At 54.9% G+C, this 26,133-nt stretch overlaps 1 protein-coding gene across 1 annotated transcript in view; it reads right to left on the bottom strand.

Moving 5' to 3' along the window:
• LOC119955542 (guanine nucleotide exchange factor VAV2-like) overlaps positions 1–26,133 on the bottom strand; it is a 250,363-nt gene that overhangs the window by 177,501 nt on the left and 46,729 nt on the right. Inside the window, 1 exon segment of the mRNA XM_038781814.1 lies at positions 5,252–5,368. Within this exon segment, the coding sequence (XP_038637742.1) occupies positions 5,252–5,368 (117 nt within the window).

Genomic DNA, 26,133 nt, shown 5'->3' with positions numbered 1-26,133 from the left:
CCCGTCATTTTACAGAGTGGACGGAATAACAAAAAAAAATCCAACATCATTTCGGTCTAGATTATTAGGGACTATTTAAGAGGATATTTTATAGTCCACATTATTCATCCAAACCTTAGCCTCACCTTTCCTGCCCCATTCAGTCACAGACTCTGCTCTGTCCCACCCCCCCCTCTCTGTCCCACACCCCCCCTCTCTGTCCCACACCCCCCCCCTCTCTGTCCCACACCCCCCCTCTCTGTCCCACCCCCCCCTCTCTGTCCCACACCCCCCCCTCTCTGTCCCACACCCCCCCTCTCTGTCCCACACCCCCCCTCTCTGTCCCACACCCCCCCCCTCTCTGTCCCACACCCCCCCCTCTCTGTCCCACACCCCCTCTCTGCCCCCACTCCCCCTCTCTCTGCTCCCACTCTCCCCCCCTCTCTGTCCCACTCCCCCTCTCTCTCTCCCACACTCCCCCTCTCTCTCCCACACCCCCTCTCTCTCTCCCACACTCCCCCTCTCTCTCCCACACTCCCCCTCTCTCTCCCACACTGCCCCTCTCTCTCCCACACTGCCCCTCTCTCTCTCCCACACTCCCCCTCTCTCTCCCCACTCCCCCTCTCTCTGCCCCCACTCCCCCTCTCTCTCTGCCCCCCACACCCCCTCTCTCTCTCCCACACTCCCCCTCTCTCTCCCACACTCCCCCTCTCTCTCCCACACTCCCCCTCTCTCTCCCCACTCCCCCTCTCTCTGCCCCCACTGCCCCTCTCTCTCTATCCCCACTCCCCCTCTCTCTGTTCCCACTCCCACTCTGTCCCCACTCCCCCTCTCTCTGCCCCCCACTCCCCCCTCTCTGTCCCCACTCCCCCTCTCTCTCTGCCCCCCACTCCCCCTCTCTCTGTCCCACTCCCCCTCTCTGTGTCCCACTCCCCCTCTCTGTGTCCCACTCCCCCTCTCTCTATCCCCACACCCCCTCTCTCTATCCCCACACCCCCTCTCTCTGCCCCCCATTCCCCCTCTCTCTGCCCCCCACACCCCCTCTCTCTGTCCCACTTCCCCTCTCTCTGTCCCACTCCATCTGTCTCTGATCCCATTCTTTTTTTTTCCAATGAAGGGCCAATCCACCTACCCTGCATATCTTTGGGTTGTGGGGGTGAAACATGGGGAGAATGTGCAAACTCCACACGGACAGTGACCCAGAGCCGGGATCGAACCCGGGTCCTCAGCACCGCAGTCGCAGTGCTAACCACTGCGCCGCCTGCCACCCTCTCTGATCCCACTCCTGACTGCGGCATCATTTGCTGACTCTGAGCAGGTTGCCACCTGCAGAACGTTATCTTACTGGAAATGGGTCACTAACTGGTCAACCGCAAAGCCATTACCCTGACAGTGTGTCTCAACACATTTTACAGCTCCCTATATTTAGCTTCAGTCGCCGAGCTGAATAAAAGATTGCAAGGACATGTCTAGTTCCATTACAGAGAAACAAGGACATTCACAATCCAGAATCACACGCTCAATCTCCAGGATGCATGGTGTTCTCTAAGCTACAGAGATCTCTTTTAAAGCTACACTCCACTGGGACAGAATGAAGAGGACCCCAGTCAGGGAATCATATCATAGACTCACGACAGTGCAGATGGAGGCCATTCGGCCCATCGAGTCTGCACTGACTCTCTGAAAGAGCCCCACCCTATCCATGTAACTCAGTAACCCCATCTAACCTGAACAGTCACTTTAGCTTTGCACAAGATCTCTGCTCCTCCTGCTACAGATGCACCATAGAAAGCATCCTATCGGGCTGCATCACAGCCTGGTATGGCAACTGCTCTGCCCAGGACCGCAAGAAACTTCAGAGAGTCGTGAACACCGCCCAGTCCATCACACAAACCTGCCTCCCATCCATTGACTCCGTCTACACCTCCTGCTGCCTGGGGAAAGCGGGCAGCATAATCAAAGACCCCTCCCATCCGGCTTTCTCACTCTTCCAACTTCTTCCATCGGGCAGGAGATAGAGAAGTCTGAGAACACGCACAAACAGACTCAAAAACAGCTTCTTCCCCACTGTTACCTACGGACTGACCTGATTAACACTACACCCTGTATGGTGGTGGGGGAGATGGGGGAGCTGGGGTTGCGGGGATGTGGGAGGTGCAGTAGGTGGGGTCGGGGGTGGGGGAGGTGGGGTTGAGGCAAATTGAGGGAAGCAGCTTCCTCTCTATCTTACTGAGGTAGTAACAAGTACAAATCTCCTGGGTGTGGTATCTGTGTGCCCCTGCTTGTGGGTGTGCGAGCCCACCCCCCCGCCACCTCTCACCCCACGCCCCGCCACCCCTCACCTCACCTCCTGACAACCCTCTCCTGCCAACTCTCCCCACCACCCCTCCCTCCACAATTCCCCTGACAGACACGCCCACCCTGGGGTCCACACAGTCCCTCCCTGCCTCCCTCTAACGTTCCCCCGCCCCCCCCCCCCCACCACTTGACATCATTCAATTCGTAAAGGAAGTGGTTTATTTGTTGAAGGAGTCAGCAGATTGAGAACATTCAAATCGTGCACAACACGGACTTCCCAAAGGGGAAGACAAAACGAGATTAAATTCAAAACAGAGATTTCAAATCTCAGCGAGGAATTCTGCCAACTTCCAGCTTCAGAGAACATCAACACAATGCTGGCGTGCAGCCAGGAATCAGGAGATCCAGCCTCCCCCTCAACACAGAGCGCCAGACACACAGGCTCGTCACAGGGCCAGACACACAGGGCCGGAGCCAGACACACAGGGCCACACAGGGCCGGAGCCAGACACACAGGGCCCGGAGCCAGACACACAGGCCCGGAGCCAGACACACAGGGCCGGAGCCAGACACACAGGCCCGGAGCCAGACACACAGGCCCGGAGCCAGACACATAGGGCCGGAGCCAGATACACAGGGCCGGAGCCAGACACACAGGCCCAACACAGGGCCGGAGCCAGACACACAGGGCCGGAGCCAGACACACAGGCCCAGAGCCAGACACACAGGCCTGCCACAGGGCTGGAACCATACACACAGGCCCGCCTGACACAGGTCTGCCACAGAGTGGGAGCCAGACACACAGGCCTGCCACAGGGCCGGAGCCAGACACACAGGGCCTGCCGCCAGACACACAGGGCCTGCCGCCAGACACACAGGGCCTGCCGCCAGACACACAGGGCCTGCCGCCAGACACACAGGCCAGGAGCCAGACACACAGGGCCGGAGCCAGACACACAGGGCCGGAGCCAGACACACAGGGCCTGGAGCCAGACACACAGGGCCTGGAGCCAGACACACAGGGCCTGGAGCCAGACACACAGGGCCTGGAGCCAGACACACAGGGCCTGGAGCCAGACACACAGGGCCTGGAGCCAGACACACAGGGCCTGGAGCCAGACACACAGGGCCTGGAGCCAGACACACAGGGCCTGGAGCCAGACACACAGGCCTGGAGCCAGACACACAGGCCTGGAGCCAGACACACAGGCCCGGAGCCAGACACACAGGCCTGGAGCCAGACACACAGGGCCGGAGCCAGACACACAGGCCTGGAGCCAGACACACAGGCCCGGAGCCAGACACACAGGGCCGGAGCCAGACACACAGGCCCGGAGCCAGACACACAGGCCCGGAGCCAGACACATAGGGCCGGAGCCAGATACACAGGGCCGGAGCCAGACACACAGGCCCAACACAGGGCCGGAGCCAGACACACAGGGTCGGGGCCAGACACACAGACCCGCCACTGGCCCGGAGCCAGACACACAGGCCCAGAGCCAGACACACAGGCCCGCCACAGGGCTGGAGCCATACACACAGGCCCGGAGCCAGACACACAGGCCTGCCACAGGGCTGGAACCATACACACAGGCCCGCCGGACACACAGGCCCGCCACAGAGTGGGAGCCAGACACACAGGCCTGCCACAGGGCCGGAGCCAGACACACAGGCCCGCCTGACACAGGTCTGCCACAGGGTGGGAGCCAGACACACAGGTCTGCCACAGGGCCGGAGCCAGACACACAGGGCCTGCCGCCAGACACACAGGGCCTGCCGCCAGACACACAGGGCCTGCCGCCAGACACACAGGCCAGGAGCCAGACACACAGGGCCGGAGCCAGACACACAGGGCCGGAGCCAGACACACAGGGCCTGCCGCCAGACACACAGGGCCTGGAGCCAGACACACAGGGCCTGGAGCCAGACACACAGGGCCTGGAGCCAGACACACAGGGCCTGGAGCCAGACACACAGGCCTGGAGCCAGACACACAGGGCCGGAGCCAGACACACAGGGCCCGGAGCCAGACACACAGGCCCGGAGCCAGACACACAGGGCCTGGAGCCAGACACACAGGGCCGGAGCCAGACACACAGGCCTGGAGCCAGACACACAGGCCCGGAGCCAGACACACAGGGCCGGAGCCAGACACACAGGCCCGGAGCCAGACACACAGGCCCGGAGCCAGACACATAGGGCCGGAGCCAGATACACAGGGCCGGAGCCAGACACACAGGCCCAACACAGGGCCGGAGCCAGACACACAGGGCCGGAGCCAGACACACAGGCCCAGAGCCAGACACACAGGCCTGCCACAGGGCTGGAACCATACACACAGGCCCGCCTGACACAGGTCTGCCACAGGGTGGGAGCCAGACACACAGGTCTGCCACAGGCCCGGAGCCAGACACACAGGGCCTGCCGCCAGACACACAGGGCCTGCCGCCAGACACACAGGCCAGGAGCCAGACACACAGGGCCTGCCGCCAGACACACAGGGCCTGCCGCCAGACACACAGGGCCTGCCGCCAGACACACAGGCCAGGAGCCAGACACACAGGCCCAACACAGGGCCGGAACCAGACACACAGGCCCAACACAGGGCCGGAGCCAGACACACAGGGCCTGCCGCCAGACACACAGGCCAGGAGCCAGACACACAGGCCCAACACAGGGCCGGAGCCAGACACACAGGGCCGGAGCCAGACACACAGGGCCACCACAGGGCCGGAGCCAGACACACAGGGCCGGAGCCAGACACACAGGGCCACCACAAGGGTACAGGGCCAGGGCCCACCGCATAGACAGGGATAGGGCCCACCACAAGGGCACAGGGCCAGGCCTGGCCACAATCACTCACTGGAGGGGGGTCACTGCGTCCACATTTCTTCCCTTCTCTGGGTGAACAAACAGTCAACAGCCGGGGCGGTTACAGAAACACGAGCAGCACAATGAGTAAATCAGCACTTACCTTCCCAAAGTCCCTCACGTCAAACAAGTCAAATGGGTCGAAGAGTTCACTGTTCCTCATTCCAAATTTATCGTGACAAACTTTCAGGAATGTTCGGATGTTCTTCAAGCACAGAAACTACAATCAAAATGAGAAACAGAAAATGTTCAGAGGACAGATTCACTGGTTTAGGTCAATTAGACCTGTGACTTGCAACTGCTGAAAAGGGTATGGGGACAACATAGCCCAGGGTATGGGGAGGGGGATGGACCAACAGCACAGCATAGCCCAGGGTACGGGGAGGGGGATGGACCAACAGCACAGCATAGACCAGGGTACGGGGAGGGGGATGGACCAACACCACAGCATAGACCAGGGTACGGGGAGGGGGATGGACCAACAGCACAGCATAGACCAGGGTACGGGGAGGGGGGTGGACCAACAGCACAGCATAGACCAGGGTACGGGGAGGGGGGTGGACCAACAGCACAGCATAGACCAGGGTACACGGAGGGGGATGGACCAACAGCACAGCATAGACCAGGGTACGGGGAGGGGGATGGACCAACAGCACAGCATAGACCAGGGTACGGGGAGGGGGATGGACCAACAGCACAGCATAGACCAGGGTACGGGGAGGGGGATGGACCAACAGCACAGCATAGCCCAGGGTACGGGGAGGGGGATGGACCAACAGCACAGCATAGCCCAGGGTACGGGGAGGGGGATGGACCAACAGCACAGCATAGCCCAGGGTACGGGGAGGGGGATGGACCAACAGCACAGCATAGCCCAGGGTACGGGGGGTGGAGTGGGGTGGGGGGAGAGAGGAGGAGGACTGCCAGGGTACCTTGGGGGTGGGGGGGGGGGCGATGAGTATGGGGCAGTATCGCCAGGGTGCACGGTGGGGAGCTCAACACGGCAACATGTCCTAGCGGTCAAGGTATGGGGGCGAGGGGCTAATGGCAGAGGTTGGAAGTTGGTGGAGGATGGGGCTGGTCTGTTAGGAGCAGTTTGAGACTGGCACAGTCTCTCCATCCTAGTCAGCGCAGGATGATGTTGATGTGACAGCCGCAGTCACAATGCTCCTTCATTATGGTTAAAGAAACAACAAAATGAAAGCCAGAAACCGACTCTGCGGTAAAATCCAGTACCGTCCCCACCAGTACTGTACCCCAGTGTTATACAGTGACAGACCCTTCCCCACCAATACTGTACCCCAGTGTTATACAGTGACAGACCCTTCCCCACCAATACTGTACCCCAGTGTTATACAGTGACAGACCCTTCCCCACCAATACTGTACCCCAGTGGTATACAGTGACAGACCCGTCCCCACCAGTACTGTACCCCAGTGTTATACAGTGACAGACCCTTCCCCACCAATACTGTACCCCAGTGTTATACAGTGAGAGACCCGTCCCCACCAATACTGTACCCCAGTGTTATACAGTGACAGACCCGTCTCCACCAATACTGTACCCCAGTGTTATACAGTGACAGACCCATCCCCACCAGTACTGTACCCCAGTGTTATACAGTGACAGACCCGTCCCCACTAGTACTGTACCCCAGTGTTATACAGTGACAGACCCATCCACACCAGTACTGTACCCCAGTGTGAGACAGTGACAGACCCTTCCCCACCAATACTGTACCCCAGTGTTATACAGTGACAGACCCGTCCCCACCAATACTGTACCCCAGTGTTATACAGTGACAGACCCGTCTCCACCAATACTGTACCCCAGTGTTATACAGTGACAGACCCATCCCCACCAGTACTGTACCCCAGTGTTATACAGTGACAGACCCGTCCCCACCAGTACTGTACCCCAGTGTTATACAGTGACAGACCCATCCACACCAGTACTGTACCCCAGTGTTATACAGTGACAGACCCATCCCCACCAGTACTGTACCCCAGTGTTATACAGTGACAGACCCGTCCCCACCAGTACTGTACCCCAGTGTTATACAGTGACAGGCCCATCCCCACCAGTACTGTACCCCAGTGTTATACAGTGACAGACCCGTCCCCACCAGTACTGTACCCCAGTGGTACACAGTGACAGACCCGTCCCCACCAGTACTGTATCCCAGTGTTATACAGTGACAGACCCGTCCCCACCAGTACTGTACCCCAGTGTTATACAGAGACAGACCCGTCCCCACCAGTACTGCACCCCAGTGTCATACAGTGACAGACCCGTCCCCACCAGTACTGTACCCCAGTGTTATACAGGGACAGACCCGTCCCCTCTAGTACTGTACCCCAGTGTTATACAGTAACAGACCCGTCCCCACCAGTACTGTCCCCCAGTGTTATACAGTAACAGACCCGTCCCCACCAGTACTGTCCCCCAGTGTTATACAGTAACAGACCCGTCCCCACCAGTACTGTACCCCAGTGGTATACAGTTACTGACCCGTCCCCACCAGTACTGTACCCCAGTGTTATACAGTGACAGACCCGTCCCCACCAGTACTGTACCCCAGTGTCATACAGTGACAGACCCGTCCCCACCAGTACTGTCCCCCAGTGTTATACAGTGAACGACCCGTCCCCACCAGCACTGCACCCCAGTGTTACCCAGCGACAGACCCGTCCCCACCAGTACTGTACCCCAGTGTCATACAGTGACAGACCCTTCCCCACCAATACTGTACCCCAGTGTTATACAGTGACAGACCCATCCACACCAGTACTGTACCCCAGTGTTATACAGTGACAGACCCATCCACACCAGTACTGTACCCCAGTGTGACACAGTAACAGACCCGTTCCCACCAGTACTGTACCCGTGTTATACTGTGACAGACCCGTCCCCGCCAGTACTGTACCCGTGTTATACAGTGACAGACCCGTCCCCACCAGTACTGTACCCCAGTGTTATACAGTAACAGACCCGTCCCCACCAGTACTGTGCCCCAGTGTTATACAGTGATAGACCCACTCCCCACCAGTACTGTACCCCAGTGTAACTCAGCGACAGCCCCATCCCCATCAGTACTGTACCCCAGTGTTATACAGTAACAGACCCGTCCCCACCAGTACTGTACCCCAGTGTTATACAGTGACAGACCCCTCCCCACCAGTACTGTACCCCAGTGTTATACAGTAACAGACCCGTCCCCACCAGTACTGTGCCCCAGTGTTATACAGTGACAGACCCGTCCCCACCAGTACTGTACCCCAGTGGTACACAGTGACAGACCCGTCCCCACCAGTACTGTATCCCAGTGTTATACAGTGACAGACCCGTCCCCACCAGTACTGTACCCCAGAGTTATACAGTAACAGACCAGTCCCCACCAGTACTGTACCCCAGTTTTATACAGTAACAGACCCGTCCCCACTAGTACTGTACCCCAGTGTTATACAGTGACAGACCCTTCCCCACCAGTACTGTACCCCAGTGTTATACAGTGACAGACCCGGCCCCAGCAGTACTGTACCCCAGTGTTAGACAGTGACAGACCCGTCCCCACCAGTACTGTACCTCAGTGTTACACAGTAACAGACCCGTTCCCACCAGTACTGTACCCGTGTTATTGTGACAGACCCGTCCCCACCAGTACTGTACCCCAGTGTTACTCAGCCACAGACCCGTCCCCACCAGTACTGTACCCCAGTGTTAAACAGTGACAGACCCGTCCCCACCAGTACTGTACCCCAGTGTTACACAGTGACAGACCCGCTCCCACCAGTACTGTACCCGTGTTATACTGTGACAGACCCGTCCCCACCAGTACTGTACCCCAGTGTTACACAGTGACAGACCCATCCCCACCAGTACTGTACCCCAGTGTTATACAGTGACAGATCCGTCCCCACCAGTGCTGTACCCCAGTGTTATACAGTGACAGACCCGTCCCCACCAGTACTGTACCCCAGTGGTATACAGTGACAGACCCATCCCCACCAGTACTGTACCCCAGTGTTATACAGTGACAGACCCTTCCCCACCAGTAATGTACCCCAGTGGTATACAGTGACAGGCCCGTACCCACCATTACTGTACCCCAGTGGTATTCAGTGACAGACCCATCCCCACCAGTACTGTACCCCAGTGTTATACAGTAACAGACCCGTCCCCACCAGTACTGTGCCCCAGTGTTATACAGTGATAGACCCACCCCCCACCAGTACTGTACCCCAGTGTAACTCACCGACAGCCCCATCCCCATCAGTACTGTACCCCAGTGTTATACAGTAACAGACCCGTCCCCACCAGTACTGTACCCCAGTGTTATACAGTGACAGACCCGTCCCCACCAGTACTGTACCCCAGTGTTATACAGTAACAGACCCGTCCCCACCAGTACTGTGCCCCAGTGTTATACAGTGACAGACCCGTCCCCACCAGTACTGTACCCCAGTGGTACACAGTGACAGACCCGTCCCCACCAGTACTGTATCCCAGTGTTATACAGTGACAGACCCGTCCCCACCAGTACTGTACCCCAGAGTTATACAGTAACAGACCCGTCCCCACCAGTACTGTACCCCAGTTTTATACAGTAACAGACCCGTCCCCACCAGTACTGTACCCCAGTGTTATACTGTGACAGACCCTTCCCCATCAGTACTGTACCCCAGTGTTATACAGTGACAGACCCGTCCCCACCAGTACTGTACCCCAGTGTTATACAGTGACAGACCCGTCCCCACCAGTACTGTATCCCAGTGTTATACAGTGACAGACCCGTCCCCACCAGTGCTGTACCCCAGTGTTATACAGTGACAGACCCGTCCCCACCAGTACTGTACCCCAGTGGTATACAGTGACAGACCCATCCCCACCAGTACTGTACCCCAGTGTTATACAGTGACAGACCCGTCCCCACCAGTAATGTACCCCAGTGGTATACAGTGACAGGCCCGTACCCACCATTACTGTACCCCAGTGGTATTCAGTGACAGACCCATCCCCACCAGTACTGTACCCCAGTGTTATACAGTAACAGACCCGTCCCCACCAGTACTGTGCCCCAGTGTTATACAGTGATAGACCCACCCCCACCAGTACTGTACCCCAGTGTAACTCACCGACAGCCCCATCCCCATCAGTACTGTACCCCAGTGTTATACAGTAACAGACCCGTCCCCACCAGTACTGTACCCCAGTGTTATACAGTGACAGACCCGTCCCCACCAGTACTGTACCCCAGTGTTATACAGTAACAGACCCGTCCCCACCAGTACTGTGCCCCAGTGTTATACAGTGACAGACCCGTCCCCACCAGTACTGTACCCCAGTGGTACACAGTGACAGACCCGTCCCCACCAGTACTGTATCCCAGTGTTATACAGTGACAGACCCGTCCCCACCAGTACTGTACCCCAGAGTTATACAGTAACAGACCCGTCCCCACCAGTACTGTACCCCAGTTTTATACAGTAACAGACCCGTCCCCACCAGTACTGTACCCCAGTGTTATACTGTGACAGACCCTTCCCCATCAGTACTGTACCCCAGTGTTATACAGTGACAGACCCGTCCCCACCAGTACTGTACCCCAGTGTTATACAGTGACAGACCCGTCCCCACCAGTACTGTATCCCAGTGTTATACAGTGACAGACCCGTCCCCACCAGTACTGTACCCCAGAGTTATACAGTAACAGACCCGTCCCCACCAGTACTGTACCCCAGTTTTATACAGTAACAGACCCATCCCCACCAGTACTGTACCCCAGTGTTATATAGTGACAGACCCTTCCCCACCAGTACTGTACCCCAGTGTTATACAGTGACAGACCCGGCCCCAGCAGTACTGTACCCCAGTGTTAGACAGTGACAGACCCGTCCCCACCAGTACTGTACCTCAGTGTTACACAGTAACAGACCCGTTCCCACCAGTACTGTACCCGTTATTGTGACAGACCCGTCCCCACCAGTACTGTACCCCAGTGTTACTCAGCCACAGACCCGTCCCCACCAGTACTGTACCCCAGTGTTATAGTGACAGACCCGTCCCCACCAGTTCTGTACCCCAGTGTTACACAGTGACAGACCCGCTCCCACCAGTACTGTACCCGTGTTATACTGTGACAGACCCGTCCCCACCAGTACTGTACCCCAGTGTTACACAGTGACAGACCCATCCCCACCAGTACTGTACCCCAGTGTCATACAGTGACAGATCCGTCCCCACCAGTGCTGTATCCCAGTGTTATACAGTGACAGACCCGTCCCCACCATTACTGTACTCCAGTGTTACACAATGACAGACCCATCCCCACCAGTACTGTACCCCAGTGTTATACAGTGACAGACCCGTCCCCACCAGTACTGTACCCCAGTGGTATACAGAGACAGACCCGTCCCACCAGTACTGTACCCCAGTGGTATACAGTGACAGACCCATCCCCACCAGTACTGTACCCCAGTGTTATACAGTGACAGACCCGTCTCCACCAGTACTGTACCCCAGTGGTATACAGTGACAGACCCATCCCCACCAGTACTGTACCCCAGTGTTATACAGTGACAGACCCGTCCCCACCAGTAATGTACCCCAGTGGTATACAGTGACAGGCCCGTACCGACCATTACTGTACCCCAGTGGTATTCAGTGACAGACCCATCCCCACCAGTACTGTACCCCAGTGTTATACAGTGACAGACCCGTACCCACCATTACTGTACCCCAGTGGTATTCAGTGACAAACCTGTCCCCTCCAGTACGGTACCCCAGTGGTATTCAGTGATAGAGAAGAACACTGACTTATTATCTCTATCTCTACATCAAATGTCACTGGACAGTGATCAGGAACAGGAACCTGGTCTGATTTCAGCTCTGCCCACCCCAGGCATTCACGGAGATCAAACAGGTAAACAGGGAGCACATTTCAGTGTAGCACCCGTACCCCAGTGAGAGTCAGTGTGTGTGGAGCCCATACACCAGTGAGAGTCAGTGTCTGTGGGACCCGTACCCCAGTGCGAGTCAGTGTGTGCGTGTGGAACCCGTACCCCAGTGAGAGTCAGTGTGTGTGGAACCCGTACCCCAGTGAGAGTCAGTGTGTGTGGGACCCGTACCCCAGTGAGAGTCAGTGTGTGGGATCCGTACCCCAGTGAGAATCAGTGTGTGTGGAGCCCGTACCCCAGTGAGAGTCACTGTGTGTGGGACCCGTACCCCAGTGAGAGTCAGTGTGTGGAGCCCGTACCCAGTGAGAGTCAGTGTGTGTGGGACCCGTACCCCAGTGAGAGTCAGTGTGTGTGGCACCCGTACCCCAGTGAGAGTCAGTGTGTGTGGCACCCGTACCCCAGTGAGAGTCAGTGTGTGTGGCACCCGTACCCCAGTGAGAGTCAGTGTGTGTGAGACCCATACCCCAGTGAGAGTCAGTGTGTGTGGGACCCGTACCCCAGTGAGAGTCAGTGCGTGTGGGACCCGTACCCCAGTGAGAGTCAGTGTGTGGGGGACCCGTACCCCAGTGAGAGTCAACGTGTGTGGGACCCGTACCCCAGTGAGAGTCAGTGTGTGTGGGACCCGTACCCCAGTGAGAGTCAGTGTGTGTGGGACCCGTACCCCAGTGAGAGTCAGTGTGTGTGGGATCCCTACCCCAGTGAGAGTCAGTGTGTGTGGGACCCGTACCCCAGTGAGAGTCAGTGTGTGTGGGACCCGTACCCCAGTGAGAGTCAGTGTGTGTGGGACCCGTACCCCAGTGAGAGTCAGTGTGTGTGGGACCCGTACCCCAGTGAGAGTCAGTGTGTGTGCGGGACCCGTAACCCAGTGAGAGCCAGTGTGTGGGACCCGTACCCCAGTGAGAGTCAGTGTGTGGGACCCGTACCCCAGTGAGAGTCAGTGTGTGGCACCCGTACCCCAGTGAGAGTCAGTGTGTGTGGGACCCGTACCCCAGTGAGAGTCAGTGTGTGTGGGACCCGTACCCCAGTGAGAGTCAGTGTGTGTGGGACCCGTACCCCAGTGAGAGTCAGTGTGTGGGGGACCCGTACCCCAGTGAGAGTCAACGTGTGTGGGACCCGTACCCCAGTGAGAGTCAGTGTGTGTGGGACCCGTACCCCAGTGAGAGTCAGTGTGTGTGGGACCCGTACCCCAGTGAGAGTCAGTGTGTGTGTGTGGGACCCGTACCCAGTGAGAGTCAGTGTGTGGGACCCGTACCCCAGTGAGAGTCAGTGTGTGGGACCCGTACCCCAGTGAGTCAGTGTGTGTGGGACCCGTACCCCAGTGAGAGTCGGAGTGTGCGGGACCCGTACCCCAGTGAGAGTCAGTGTGTGTGGGACCCGTACCCCAGTGAGAGTCAGTGTGTGTGGGACCCGTACCCCAGTGAGAGTCAGTGTGTGTGGGACCCGTACCCCAGTGAGAGTCAGCGTGTGTGGGACCCGTACCCCAGTGAGAGTCAGTGTGTGGGACCCGTACCCCAGTGAGAGTCAGTGTGTGTGGGACCCGTACCCCAGTGAGAGTCAGTGTGTGTGGGACCCGTACCCCAGTGAGAGTCAGTGTGTGTGGGACCCGTACCCCAGTGAGAGTCAGTGTGTGTGGGACCCGTACCCCAGTGAGAGTCAGTGTGTGTGGGACCCGTACCCCAGTGAGAGTCAGTGTGTGTGGGACCCGTACCCCAGTGAGAGTCAGTGTGTGTGGCACCCGTACCCCAGTGAGAGTCAGTGTGTGTGGGACCCGTACCCCAGTGAGAGTCAGTGTGTGGGACCCGTACCCCAGTGAGAGTCAGTGTGTGGGACCCGTACCCCAGTGAGAGTCAGTGTGTGGGACCCGTACCCCAGTGAGAGTCAGTGTGTGTGGGACCCGTACCCCAGTGAGAGTCAGTGTGTGTGGGACCCGTACCCCAGTGAGAGTCGGTGTGTGTGGGACCCGTACCCCAGTGAGAGTCAGTGTGTGTGGGACCCGTACCCCAGTGAGAGTCAGTGTGTGTGGGACCCGTACCCCAGTGAGAGTCAGTGTGTGGGACCCGTACCCAGTGAGAGTCAACGTGTGTGGGACCCGTACCCCAGTGAGAGTCAGTGTGTGGGACCCGTACCCCAGTGAGAGTCAGTGTGTGTGGGACCCGTACCCCAGTGAGAGTCAGTGTGTGTGGGACCCGTACCCCAATGAGAGTCAGTGTGTGTGGGACCCGTACCCCAGTGAGAGTCAGTGTGTGTGGGACCCGTACCCCAGTGAGAGTCAGTGTGTGTGGGACCTGTACCCCAGTGAGAGTCAGTGTGTGTGGGGCTGCCTCACCTGATGCTCACTGTATAAAGTCTGAACACTCTGATTGGGTTGTAAATGCTGATTGTAAAGAATATCTCTATTCAGGAAACGTGCCTCCTGCTGTGTCATAGAAAGGACACAGCATTTGTTGTTACTCGAGAGACATTTGCAGATACTGAGAGAATTTCACCACCCAATCTTATAATCAGCGATACAGCTGAGACCAGGAGGGAACCGACTCCTGTGGCACAATTGGTCAAAACTGGGCTTTGCTTCGTTAACCATTCGTCTGTTACATACAATACTGCAGAGTATTGACAGGGTTCCTGCTGCCCATTGAACCCTGCAGCAGAGTGAACGTAGAGTGTAAAACATTCTCATTCCATCGTTACAGCATCCCATATTCAAAATGCCCGACTTCACTGCATACCCCAGGAGAGGTCAATGACACGGTCTGACCAGGAAGCTGGACACTCAAACTGAGCTTTCCTTTTCCCTGGCCTCTTGCAGTGTTCTGGCTGAAAATATTTCCTTCCACTTCTTATTGGCCTAACATTTGCTGCATGCATCGTGGGATGAGACACGTGTGCAGTACGAGGATGGGACACGTGTGCAGTACGAGGATGAGACACGTGTGCGGTACGAGGATGAGACACGTGTGCGGTACGAGGATGAGACACGTGTGCGGTACGAGGATGAGACATGTGTGCGGTACGAGGATGAGACACGTGTGCGGTACGAGGATGAGACACGTGTGCGGTACGAGGATGAGACACGAGTGCGGTACGAGGGTGAGACACGTGTGTGGTAAGAGGATGAGACACGTGTGTGGTAAGAGGATGAGACACGAGTGCGGTACGAGGGTGAGACACGTGTGCGCTACGAGGATGAGACACGTGTGTGGTAGAGGGTGAGACACGTGTGAGGTACGAGGGTGAGACACGTCTGCGGTACAAGGGTGAGACACGTGTGTGGCAGAGGATGAGACAAGTGTGCGGTACGAGGATGAGACACGCGTGCGCTACGAGGATGAGACACGTGTGCGCTACGAGGATGAGACACGTGTGCGGTACGAGGATGAGACACGTGTGCGCTACGAGGATGTGACACACGTGCGCTGAGGATGAGACACGTGTGCGGTACGAGGATGAGACATGTCTGCGGTACGAGGGTGAGACACGTGTGCGGTACGAGGATGACACAAGTGTGCGGTACGAGGATGAGACACGCGTGTGGTACGAGGATGAGACACACGTGTGGTACGAGGATGAGACACGCGTGCGGTACGAGGATGAGACACGTGTGTGCTACGAGGATGAGACACACGTGCGCTGAGGATGAGACACGTGTGCGGTACGAGGATGAGACACACGTGCGCTACGAGGATGAGACACGTGTGCGGTACGAGGATGAGACACTTGTGCGGCACGAGAATTAGACCGAGCCTGTTCGATACCCTGATTCTGTGCTATCCATTCTATCTACATCAACTGTTCAGGTCTTAATGGCTGATCGGTCAGAGTTTCCACTGCAATGACTTCGGAAATAGTCCTTAAATAACATCAGAAAGCCTTGTCCCGGTTCCGGTGACGATCACGGCAGAGGTGGTCGGCAGCTCCCGCACAAGGCAGCGCTATTTAGACCCAAAACACCCGCTTATGCGGACAAACGGCAAGAAATAGGCAACGGAATAGCAAGGGGTGCGACATCCTGTCTCCGACGTACATCTGCTTATTTTCTGACCAGAACATCTTCAGACAAACGGCGGCTACACACAGACCGTGTGATTTATTTGAGCGTGGCTGGAGGCGCGATGGTGGCCAGCTCCGAAGTGGCACTTCAGGCGCAGTGGGACCGATTAATTTTTCGAAACCTCTGAAGGTCTTGCCCAGGTAACCAACCCGACTTGGGCAGCTCTTGAGAGGATGGAACAAAGGATGGAATTCTCAAAGGAAGGCTTTCTCAAGTAAGGAGACCAAAACTGAACACAATACTCCAGGTGTGGCCTCACTAACACCTTATACAATTGCAACATAACCTCCCTAGTCTTAAACTCCATCCCTCTAGCAATGAAGGACAACATTCCATTTGCCTTCTTAATCACCTGTTGCAGCTGTAAACCGACCTTCTGTGACTCATGCACTAGCACACCCAGGTCTCTCTGCACAGCGGCATGCTTTAATATTTTATTCTTTAAATAATAATCCCGTTTGCTGTTATTCCTATCAAAATGGATAACCTCACATTTGTCAACATTGTATTCCATTTGCCAGACCCTAGCCCATTCACTTACCTATCCAAATCCCTCTGCACTTTTCGCTTTACCACTCATCTTAGTGCTGTCTGCAAACTTGGACACATAGCCCTTGGTCCACAACACCATATGTAAATTGTGAACAATTGTGGGCCCAACACAGATCCCTGAGGGACATCACTAGCTATGATTGCCAACCAGAGAAACACCCATTAATCCCCACTCTTTGCTTTCTATTAATTAGCCAATCCTCTATCCATGCTACTACTTTGCCCTTAATGCCATGCATCTTTATCTTATGCAGCAACCTTTTGTGTGGCACCTTGTCAAAGGCTTTTTGGAAACCCAGATATACCACATCCATTGGCTCCCCGTTATCTACTGCACTGGTAATGTCCTCAAAAAATTACACTAAATTAGTTAGGCACGACCTGCCTTTTATGAACCCATGCTGCGTCTGCCCAATGGGTCAATTTCTATCCAGATGCCTCGCTATTTCTTCCTTGATGATAGATTCCAGCATCTTCCCTACTACCGAAGTTAAGCTCACTGGCCTATAATTACCCGCTCCCTGCCTACCCCCTTTTTTAAACAGTGGCGTCACGTTTGCTAATTTCCAATCCACCGGGACCACCCCAGAGTCTAGTGAATTTTGGTAAATTATCACTAGTGCATCTGCAATTTCCCTAGCCATCTCTTTTAGCACTCTGGGATGCATTCCATCAGGGCCAGGAGACTTGTCTACCTTTAGCCCCATTAGCTTGCCCACCACTACCTCCTTAGTGATAACAATCCTCTCAAGGTCCTCACCTGTCATAGCCTAATTTCCATCAGTCGCTGGCATGTTATTTGTGTCTTCCACTGTGAAGACCGACCCAAAAAACCTGTTCAGTTCCTCAGTCATTTCCTCATCTCCCATTATTAAATCTCCCTTCTCATCCTCTAAAGGACCAATATTTACCTTAGCCGCTCTTTTTTGTTTTATATATTTGTAGAAACGTTTACTGTCTGTTTTTATATTCTAAGCAAGTTTACTCTCATAATCGATCTTACTCTTCTTTATAGCTTTTTTAGTGGCTTTCTGTTGCCCCCTAAAGATTTCCCAGTCCTCTAGTCTCCCACTAATCTTTGCCACTTTGTATGCATTTTCCTTTGATTTGATACTCTCCCTTATTTCCTTAGATATCCACGGTCGATTTTCCCTCTTTCTACCGTCCTTCCTTTTTGTTGGTATAAACCTTTGCTGAGCACTGTGAAAAATCGCTTGGAAGGTTCTCCACTGTTCCTCAACTGTTCCACCATAAAGTCTTTGCTCCCAGTCTACCTTAGCTAGTTCTTCTCTCATCCCATTGTAATCTCCTTTGTTTAAGCAAAAGACACTAGTATTTGATTTTACCTTCTCACCCTCCATCTGTATTTTAAATTCCACCATATTGTGGTCGCTCCTTCCGAGAGGATCCCTAACTGTGAGATCATGAATCAATCCTGTCTCATTACGCAGGACAAGATCTAGGACCGCTTGTTCCCTCGTAGGTTCCATTACATAATGTTCTCGGAAACTATCGCGGACACATTCTATAAACTCCTCCTCAAGGCTGCCTTGACCGACCTGGTTAAACCAATCGACATGTAGATTAAAATCCCCCAAGATAACTGCTGTACCATTTCTACATGCATCAGTTATTTCTTTGTTTATTGCCTGCCCCACCACAACGTTACTATTTGGTGGCCTATAGACTACTCCTATCAGTGACTTTTTCGCCTTGCTATTCCTGATTTCCACCCAAATGGATTCAACCTTACCCTCCATAGCACCGATGTCATCCCTTACTATTGCCTGGATGTCATCCTTAAATAACAGAGCTACACCACCTCCCTTACCATCCACTCTGTCCTTCCAAATAGTTTGATACCCTCGGATATTTAACTCCCAGTCGTGACCATCCTTTAACCATGTTTCAGTACTGGCCACTAAATCATAGTCATTCACGATGATTTGCGCCATCAACTCATTTACTTTATTCCAAATACTACGAGCATTCAGGTAAAGTACACTTATGTTGGCTTTTTTACCTCTGTTTTGAATCTTAACATCTCGATCAGTAAACTGTCCTAAGTTATATTTCCTCTTAACTTTTCTCCTAATTTTCCTTGTCGTTGAACCCATATCGTCATGTAACAACCTGCCGCGTCGCTTACCATTAATGTTTTTACTTCCAGTTTTATTCCTTTTGTTATTACTGGGCCTATTCACTGAGCTCCCCTTAGTCACTATACTTGGTACTGTCGCCCTTTTTGATTTTTGACTATGGCTTCGCTGCCTTACACTTTCCCCCTTACTTCCCTTTGCTTCTGTCCCTGTTTTACTACCTTCCAACTTCCTGCATCGGTTCCCATCCCCCTGCCACATTAGTTTAAACCCTCCCCAACAGCTCCAGCAAACACCCCCCCTAGGACATCGGTTCCAGTCCTGCCCAGGTGCAGACCGTACTGGTCCCACCTCCCCCAGAACCGGTTACAATGCCCCAGGAATTTGAATCCCTCCCTCTTGCACCATCTCTCGAGCCACGCATTCATCCTATCTATCCTGACATTTCTACTCTGACTAGCTCGTGGCACTGGTAGCAATCCTGAGATTACTACCTTTGAGGTACTACTTTTTAGTTTAATGTGTGTGTGTATTATATATATAGATATATATATATATATATATGTGTGTGTGTGTTGGAAGCGGGGGGTGACTTCAATATGCTGCTGGACCCTAAATTAGACCGGTCATGCCCCAGGCCCAGGAAGCTGTCGGCGATTGGCTAAGGAGCTGTTGGAGATTATGGGTGAGGTGGACCCGTGACGGTTCTAGAGGCCAAGGGCGAGGGAATTCTCCTTTTTCTCACATGTACATCGGGATATTCCCAGATCGGCTGTGCGTCCTGGTTGGGTCGGAGTCCTCGGCGATTGTGTTGTCAGACCACGCAGCACATTGGGTGGATTTATGTGCAGAGAGGACGCCCCACCCCCAGAGGCCCCAATGGAGGACGGACGTGGGGCTTCTGACTGACAAAGGGATTTGAGAGAGGACAGAGGGGAACATTCAGAATGTGGACCAGAATAATACGGGTGAGGTCTCTGCCAATCTGGTGTGGGAGGCACTGACGGCTGTGATTAGCGGGGAGCTGATCTCGATTTGTGCCCACGAGGGGGTTGGGTGGGCAGAGAGGTTAATGCTGATGGAGACCATTTTGACAGTAGATCAAAAATGCTCTGTGTCGCCTGAGGAGGCACTGCTTAAAGAACAACAGAGGCTCCAAATGGAGTTTGGACTTGTTGCTACTGAAAAGGCAACTGCGTTCGGCTGGAAGGACGATGTATGAATACAGAGAGAAAACCAACATGATGCTGGCTCGCCAACTGAGGAGACAGGTGGCGGCGAGGGAGATTGAGAGTGAGGGGGACAAAGAAAGAGATTAACGGAGTATTTGAGGCCTTTTACCAGAAGCTATACCGATTGGAACCCCTGCCAAGGGACAAAGGAAGGAGTTTTCTGGACAGATTGGAGTTTCTGGGGGTAGAGCAGATGTGACTACAGGGGCTGGGGTCTCCAGGGGGGCTGCAAGAGGTGATGGAGTGCGTGGGGTGGATGCAGTCTGGGAAGGCCCCTCACTCAGACGGATCACTGTCACGGAGTAACTTTAAGACAGAGATGGATAGGTTCTTGATTAATAAGGAGGTCCGGGGTTATGGGGAGAAGGCAGGAGAATGGGGATGAGAAAAATATCAGCCATGATTGAATGGCGAAGCAGACTCGATGGGCCGAGTGGCCTAATTCTGCTCCTATGTCTTATGGATTTTCAGCCGATTTGTATAAGTGGTTTGGGTCGCTGTGGGGTCCCTTGGTTGGGATGTTGGTCGGGATGTATAACAAGGTGCTGGAGAAGGATGAGCTCCCCCCCCCCCCAAACACGAAAGCATCGATCTCACTCATCCTAAAGAAGGTCTAAGATCTCAAGAAGTGTGGGTCATACTGGACGATTTCGCGACTGAAAGTTGGTGCGAGACTTTTGGCAAAGGGTCTGGCTACACAGATAGACGGTTGTGTGCCGGGAGTGACCCTCAGGCAGGGATTGTGAAGGGTAGGCAGTTGCAAGCAAATATACAGAGGTGATTGGATGTGATTATGATGCCCACAGGGAAGATCGAGGTGGAAGAGGTTGTGTCTATGATGTGGAGAAGGCATTTGTACGGCTGGAGTGGGCAGTTTCCTGATGTGGAGTGGTTCGGGTTTAGACAGGGGTGTGTAGACTGGGTCAGATTATTGTACAAGGTCCCGAGGGTGAGTGTCCTGACTTACGGTGTCAGTTTAGAGCACTTTGTGTTGCAGTGTGGGATGAAGCAGAGGTGCCCACTCTCCCCATTGCTCTTTGCCTTGTGTTTGAGCCATTGGCGATGGTTCTTCAGACTTCCAGGGAACGGAGGGATATTGAGCGGCGGGAACAGAGCACCAAGTCCTGTATGCGGACCACCTCCTATTATATATATCGAACTCAGTGGAATGCTTCGGCAGGGTAATGGGAATCCAGAGAGAGGTTAGCATCGTCTCAGGATACAATCTTAGCGTGGCAAAAAGTGAGGAGTTTCTGATAAACGCAAGGGGCAGGAAGGAAGTCAGATTAAACTCCCGCTCCGGTTGGTGGGGTCGAGTTTCCGATACCTGGGGATACGTGTGGCAGGAAGCTGGGCTCAGCTCGATAAATTTAACTGAGGAGACTTATGGAAGGAACGAGGAGGTTTTAGGAGATAAGATATGCTGCTGCTGGCACTGACGGGGAGAGTTCAGACAGTGAAAACGGCGATCCTGCTGAAATTCCTGTTTGTGCGTCAAAATCTTCCGATTGTCTTGCCCAAGTCGTTTTTTAGGAAAGTGAACAAGATGATTCCAAGCTGAATACGGGCAGGGAAGGCCCATCAAACCAGGAGAGTTTTCCTGGAGAGAGATAGATGGAGGGGAGGCCTGGTGTTCCCAAACTTGCAGAACTATCACCCTGCCGCCCATTGCCTTGGTTCGAAAGTGGATGGTGGATCAGGGGTCGGTGCGGGAACCACGTTGAGAGCATTGGCGTTGGTACCTCTGCCGTTCTCCTTGAATCCAGGCATGATTTCTGCGCAGAAGGCATAGAACCAGTGCCGGTAGCACTTTGGGATGGAGGACATGTGCATGAGGTAACCAATCTGTGACAACCACAGTCTTGTCCCGGTGAGGTTAGATGCCATGTTTCGGGGGTGGGACCGGCTGGGGTTTGGGTGTTTTGGGAACCTGTTTGTTGGGTTGGGGGTGGGGGAAGTATGCGGACTTGTCGGAGCTCGATGAGTTTAGCAGTTGCCAAAGGAGAATGGGTTCATGTCCCTACAGATCAGGGCGTTCCTGAGAAAGGGGGTGGGTTAGTTCCCAATGTTGCTGTCCCAACGCTGCAGGACAGGCTCTATCAGAGCACAAGGTGGGGAAAGGCAAGGTCGTTGACATGTGGAGCTGAGCACAAAGGAGGAAATTATGAAAAAGTGGGAGGAGGAACGAAGTGGGGATTTGGAATGAGGTCCTATACAGGATTAACGCATCCTCGTCAGGCACAAGATGAAGCCTGGTACAGTTTAAGGTGGTGCATATCAGGACACATATGACAAAGCCCAGGTTGAGTCGATTCTTCCCGGGGGTAGAGGATCAATGCGGGCGGGGTGCCGGAACTCTAGCGAACCAGACCCACATGTTCTGGGCGTGAATGACGTTGTTGGGATTCTGGAAGGAGGTCATGGAAGTATTATCAATGGTTTTGGAAGTGGAGGTAACACTGAGCCCGCAGGTAGCAATGTTTGGAGTATCGGGAGATTCAGGTGGTCAGGTGGGGAAGGAGGCTAATGGAGTGGCCTCTGGCTCCCAGCTAGCTCGGAGGAGGACCTTGCTGAGTTGGTGGGACTCGGAGCTGCCAAGGGTCAGATCATGGGTGACACCTGGCAGATTTCATTCTAATCTGATAAAAACTGTAATCACAGAAATTAAACTGGGAAAGATGGCCATTCAGCCCAGCGTGTCTGGGCTAGCATGTTAAAAGAACAGGCAGCAATTAGATCCACATCCTTGGCTGTTTCCCACAGCCAGTATCTCCATTCCCACTGGGAATGTTATCCTGCCAGGGCCCATTTTCAATTGGAGAAATGATTCACACACTGACCGGCACATACACATCCCAATGGGCTGAGACATGACAGACTAAAGCTGACAGTTCAGTATAGCATTGAAGCAGTGCTGCACTGTCAGAGGGTCAGTACTGAGGGAGTGCCGCACTGTCAGAGGGTCAGTACTGAGGGAGTGCCGCACTGTCAGAGGGTCAGTACTGAGGGAGTGCCGCACTGTCAGAGGGTCAGTATCGAGGGGGTGCTGCACTGTCAGAGGGTCAGAACTGAGGGAGTGCTGCACTGTCAGAGGGTCAGTACTGAGGGAGTGCCGCACTATCAGTGGGTCAGTACTGAGGGAGTGCCGCACTGTCAGAGGGTCAGTACTGAGGGAGTGCCGCACTGTCAGAGGGTCGGTACTGAGAGAGTGCCGCACTGTCAGAGGGTCGGTACTGAGGGAGTGCCGCACTGTCAGAGGGTCAGCGTCGAGGGAGTGCCGCACTGTCAGAGGATCAGTACTGAGGGAGTGCCGCACTGTCAGAGGGTCAGTACTGAGTGAGTGCCGCACTGTCAGAGGGTCGGTACTGAGGGAGTGCCGCACTGTCAGAGGGTCAGCGTCGAGGGAGTGCTGCACTGTCAGAGGGTCAGTACTGAGGGAATGCTGCACTGTCAGAGGGTCGGTACTGAGAGAGTGCCGCACTGTCAGAGGGTCAGTACTGAGGAAGTGCCGCAGTGTCAGAGGGTCAGTACTGAGGGAGTGCCGCACTGTCAGAGGGTCGGTACTGAGGGAGTGCCGCACTCTCAGAGGGTCAGTATCGAGGGGGTGCTGCACTGTCAGAGGGTCAGTACTGAGGGAGTGCCGCACTGTCAGAGGGTCAGTACTGAGGGAGTGCCGCACTGTCAGAGGGTCAGTACTGAGGGAGTGCTGCACTGTCAGAGGGTCAGTACTGAGGGAGCCCTGCACTGTCACAGGGTCAGTACTGAGGGAGTGCCGCACTGTCAGAGGGTTAGTACTGAGGGAGTGCCGCACTGTCAGTGGGTCAGTACTGAGGGAGTGTTGCACTGTCAGAGGGTCAGTACTGAGGGAGTGCTGCACTGTCAGAGGGTCAGTACTGAGGGAATGCTGCACTGTCAGAGGGTCGGTACTGAGAGAGTGCCGCACTGTCAGAGGGTCAGTACTGAGGGAGTGCCGCAGTGTCAGAGGGTCAGTACTGAGGGAGTGCCGCACTGTCAGAGGGTCGGTACTGAGGGAGTGCCGCACTCTCAGAGGGTCAGTATCGAGGGGGTGCTGCACTGTCAGAGGGTCAGTACTGAGGGAGTGCCGCACTGTCAGAGGGTCAGTACTGAGGGAGTGCCGCACTGTCAGAGGGTCAGTACTGAGGGAGTGCTGCACTGTCAGAAGGTCAGTACTGAGGGAGCCCTGCACTGTCACAGGGTCAGTACTGAGGGAGTGCCGCACTGTCAGAGGGTTAGTACTGAGGGAGTGCCGCACTGTCAGTGGGTCAGTACTGAGGGAGTGTTGCACTGTCAGAGGGTCAGTACTGAGGGAGTGCTGCACTGTCAGAGGGTCAGTACTGAGGGAGTGCCGCACTGTCAGAGGGTCAGTACTGAGGGAGTGCTGCACTGTCAGAGGGTCAGTACTGAGGGAGCCCTGCACTGTCACAGGGTCAGTACTGAGGGAGTGCCGCACTGTCAGAGGGTTAGTACTGAGGGAGTGCCGCACTGTCAGTGGGTCAGTACTGAGGGAGTGTTGCACTGTCAGAGGGTCAGTACTGAGGGAGTGCTGCACTGTCAGAGGGTCAGTACTGAGGGAATGCTGCACTGTCAGAGGGTCGGTACTGAGAGAGTGCCGCACTGTCAGAGGGTCAGTACTGAGGGAGTGCCGCAGTGTCAGAGGGTCAGTACTGAGGGAGTGCCGCACTGTCAGAGGGTCGGTACTGAGGGAGTGCCGCACTCTCAGAGGGTCAGTATCGAGGGGGTGCTGCACTGTCAGAGGGTCAGTACTGAGGGAGTGCCGCACTGTCAGAGGGTCAGTACTGAGGGAGTGCTGCACTGTCAGAGGGTCAGTACTGAGGGAGCCCTGCACTGTCAGAGGGTCAGTACTGAGGGAGTGCCGCACTGTCAGAGGGTTAGTACTGAGGGAGTGCCGCACTGTCAGTGGGTCAGTACTGAGGGAGTGTTGCACTGTCAGAGGGTCAGTACTGAGGGAGTGCTGCACTGTCAGAGGGTCAGTACTGAGGGAGTGCCCCACTGTCAGAGGGTCAGTCCTGAGGGAGTGCCGCACTGTCAGAGGGTCAGTCCTGAGGGAGTGCTGCATTGTCAGAGTGTCAGTACTGAGGGAGTGCTGCACTGTCAGAGGGTCAGTACTGGGAGCGCTGTGGAAGGGAAGTTTACCCAAGCCCATCTTTCCTTTCTAATGGATGTAACAAATTCCTTTATTCTCTCACAAATCTCCCGAGACAGTCTCGGACCCCAAAGTTTGACACCAACAATCTGTACCAGAATTCTTGGATAATGATGATGGAGTTTTGCAGCGACGAGAGGAGACGAGACTCCATTATTCGGGAAACAATGTGGTGTTGTGTGTGATGTTTAATCTCTTCACATTGTGATGGGTTCTATTCAGACCAGACAGACCACAAGAAAAGAGAGGGGAGTGCAGCTCGATGAAATGTTCGAGCGGACCCGGAGATGGAGAGGGGACGTGAACATGGAGTTAACGCACAAGTCAGCCATAATGTTGTGGACTAGTTGAGCAAGTTCGATAAGCCCAATTATCAATTTGTCTCACCATCTCTTATGATCTTCTGGAGGTGAGGCAGAGAGCGAGTGGAGAGGGGGAAATAGCACATGGGCGGGGGAGGGGGAAATAGCACATGGGCGGGGGAGGGGGAAATAGCACATGGGCGGGGGAGGGGGAAATAGCACATGGGCGGGGGGTCAGGGAAGAAAGTACTGGGGAGCGGGGGAGAGCATGTTCTAGAGGAGGTGAGCTGAAGGATGGGGCTGAGCGCGCAGCGGAGGGAGAGCGAATTGGGAGGTGATGCAGGCCCGTCCAAGAAGTCTCTCGGATGGTGGGATGAGGGAGAGCGATGGGGAGTGATGTGGACAGAGCTATAGACAGTTACAGATGCTACGAGAGGTGGAGAATCAGGTAAGGCCACGGAGAGAGCTGTAAATGAGGAGGGAGATTTCAAATTCAATGCATTGGGGATGAGGAGCCAGTGAGTGAGTGATGGGGAATGATAATGTTTGGAATGTGTTGGAGATGGGAGTTGGGAGAGTTTGGGAAACTGGGCTGGAGATGGTGTGACAGT

This window comes from Scyliorhinus canicula, chromosome 21 (genome assembly GCF_902713615.1).
Source record: "Scyliorhinus canicula chromosome 21, sScyCan1.1, whole genome shotgun sequence".
Taxonomy (NCBI): Eukaryota; Metazoa; Chordata; class Chondrichthyes; order Carcharhiniformes; family Scyliorhinidae; genus Scyliorhinus; species Scyliorhinus canicula.
Note: the sequence above shows the minus strand (reverse complement) of the source record. Positions and strands in the feature narration are given on the sequence as shown.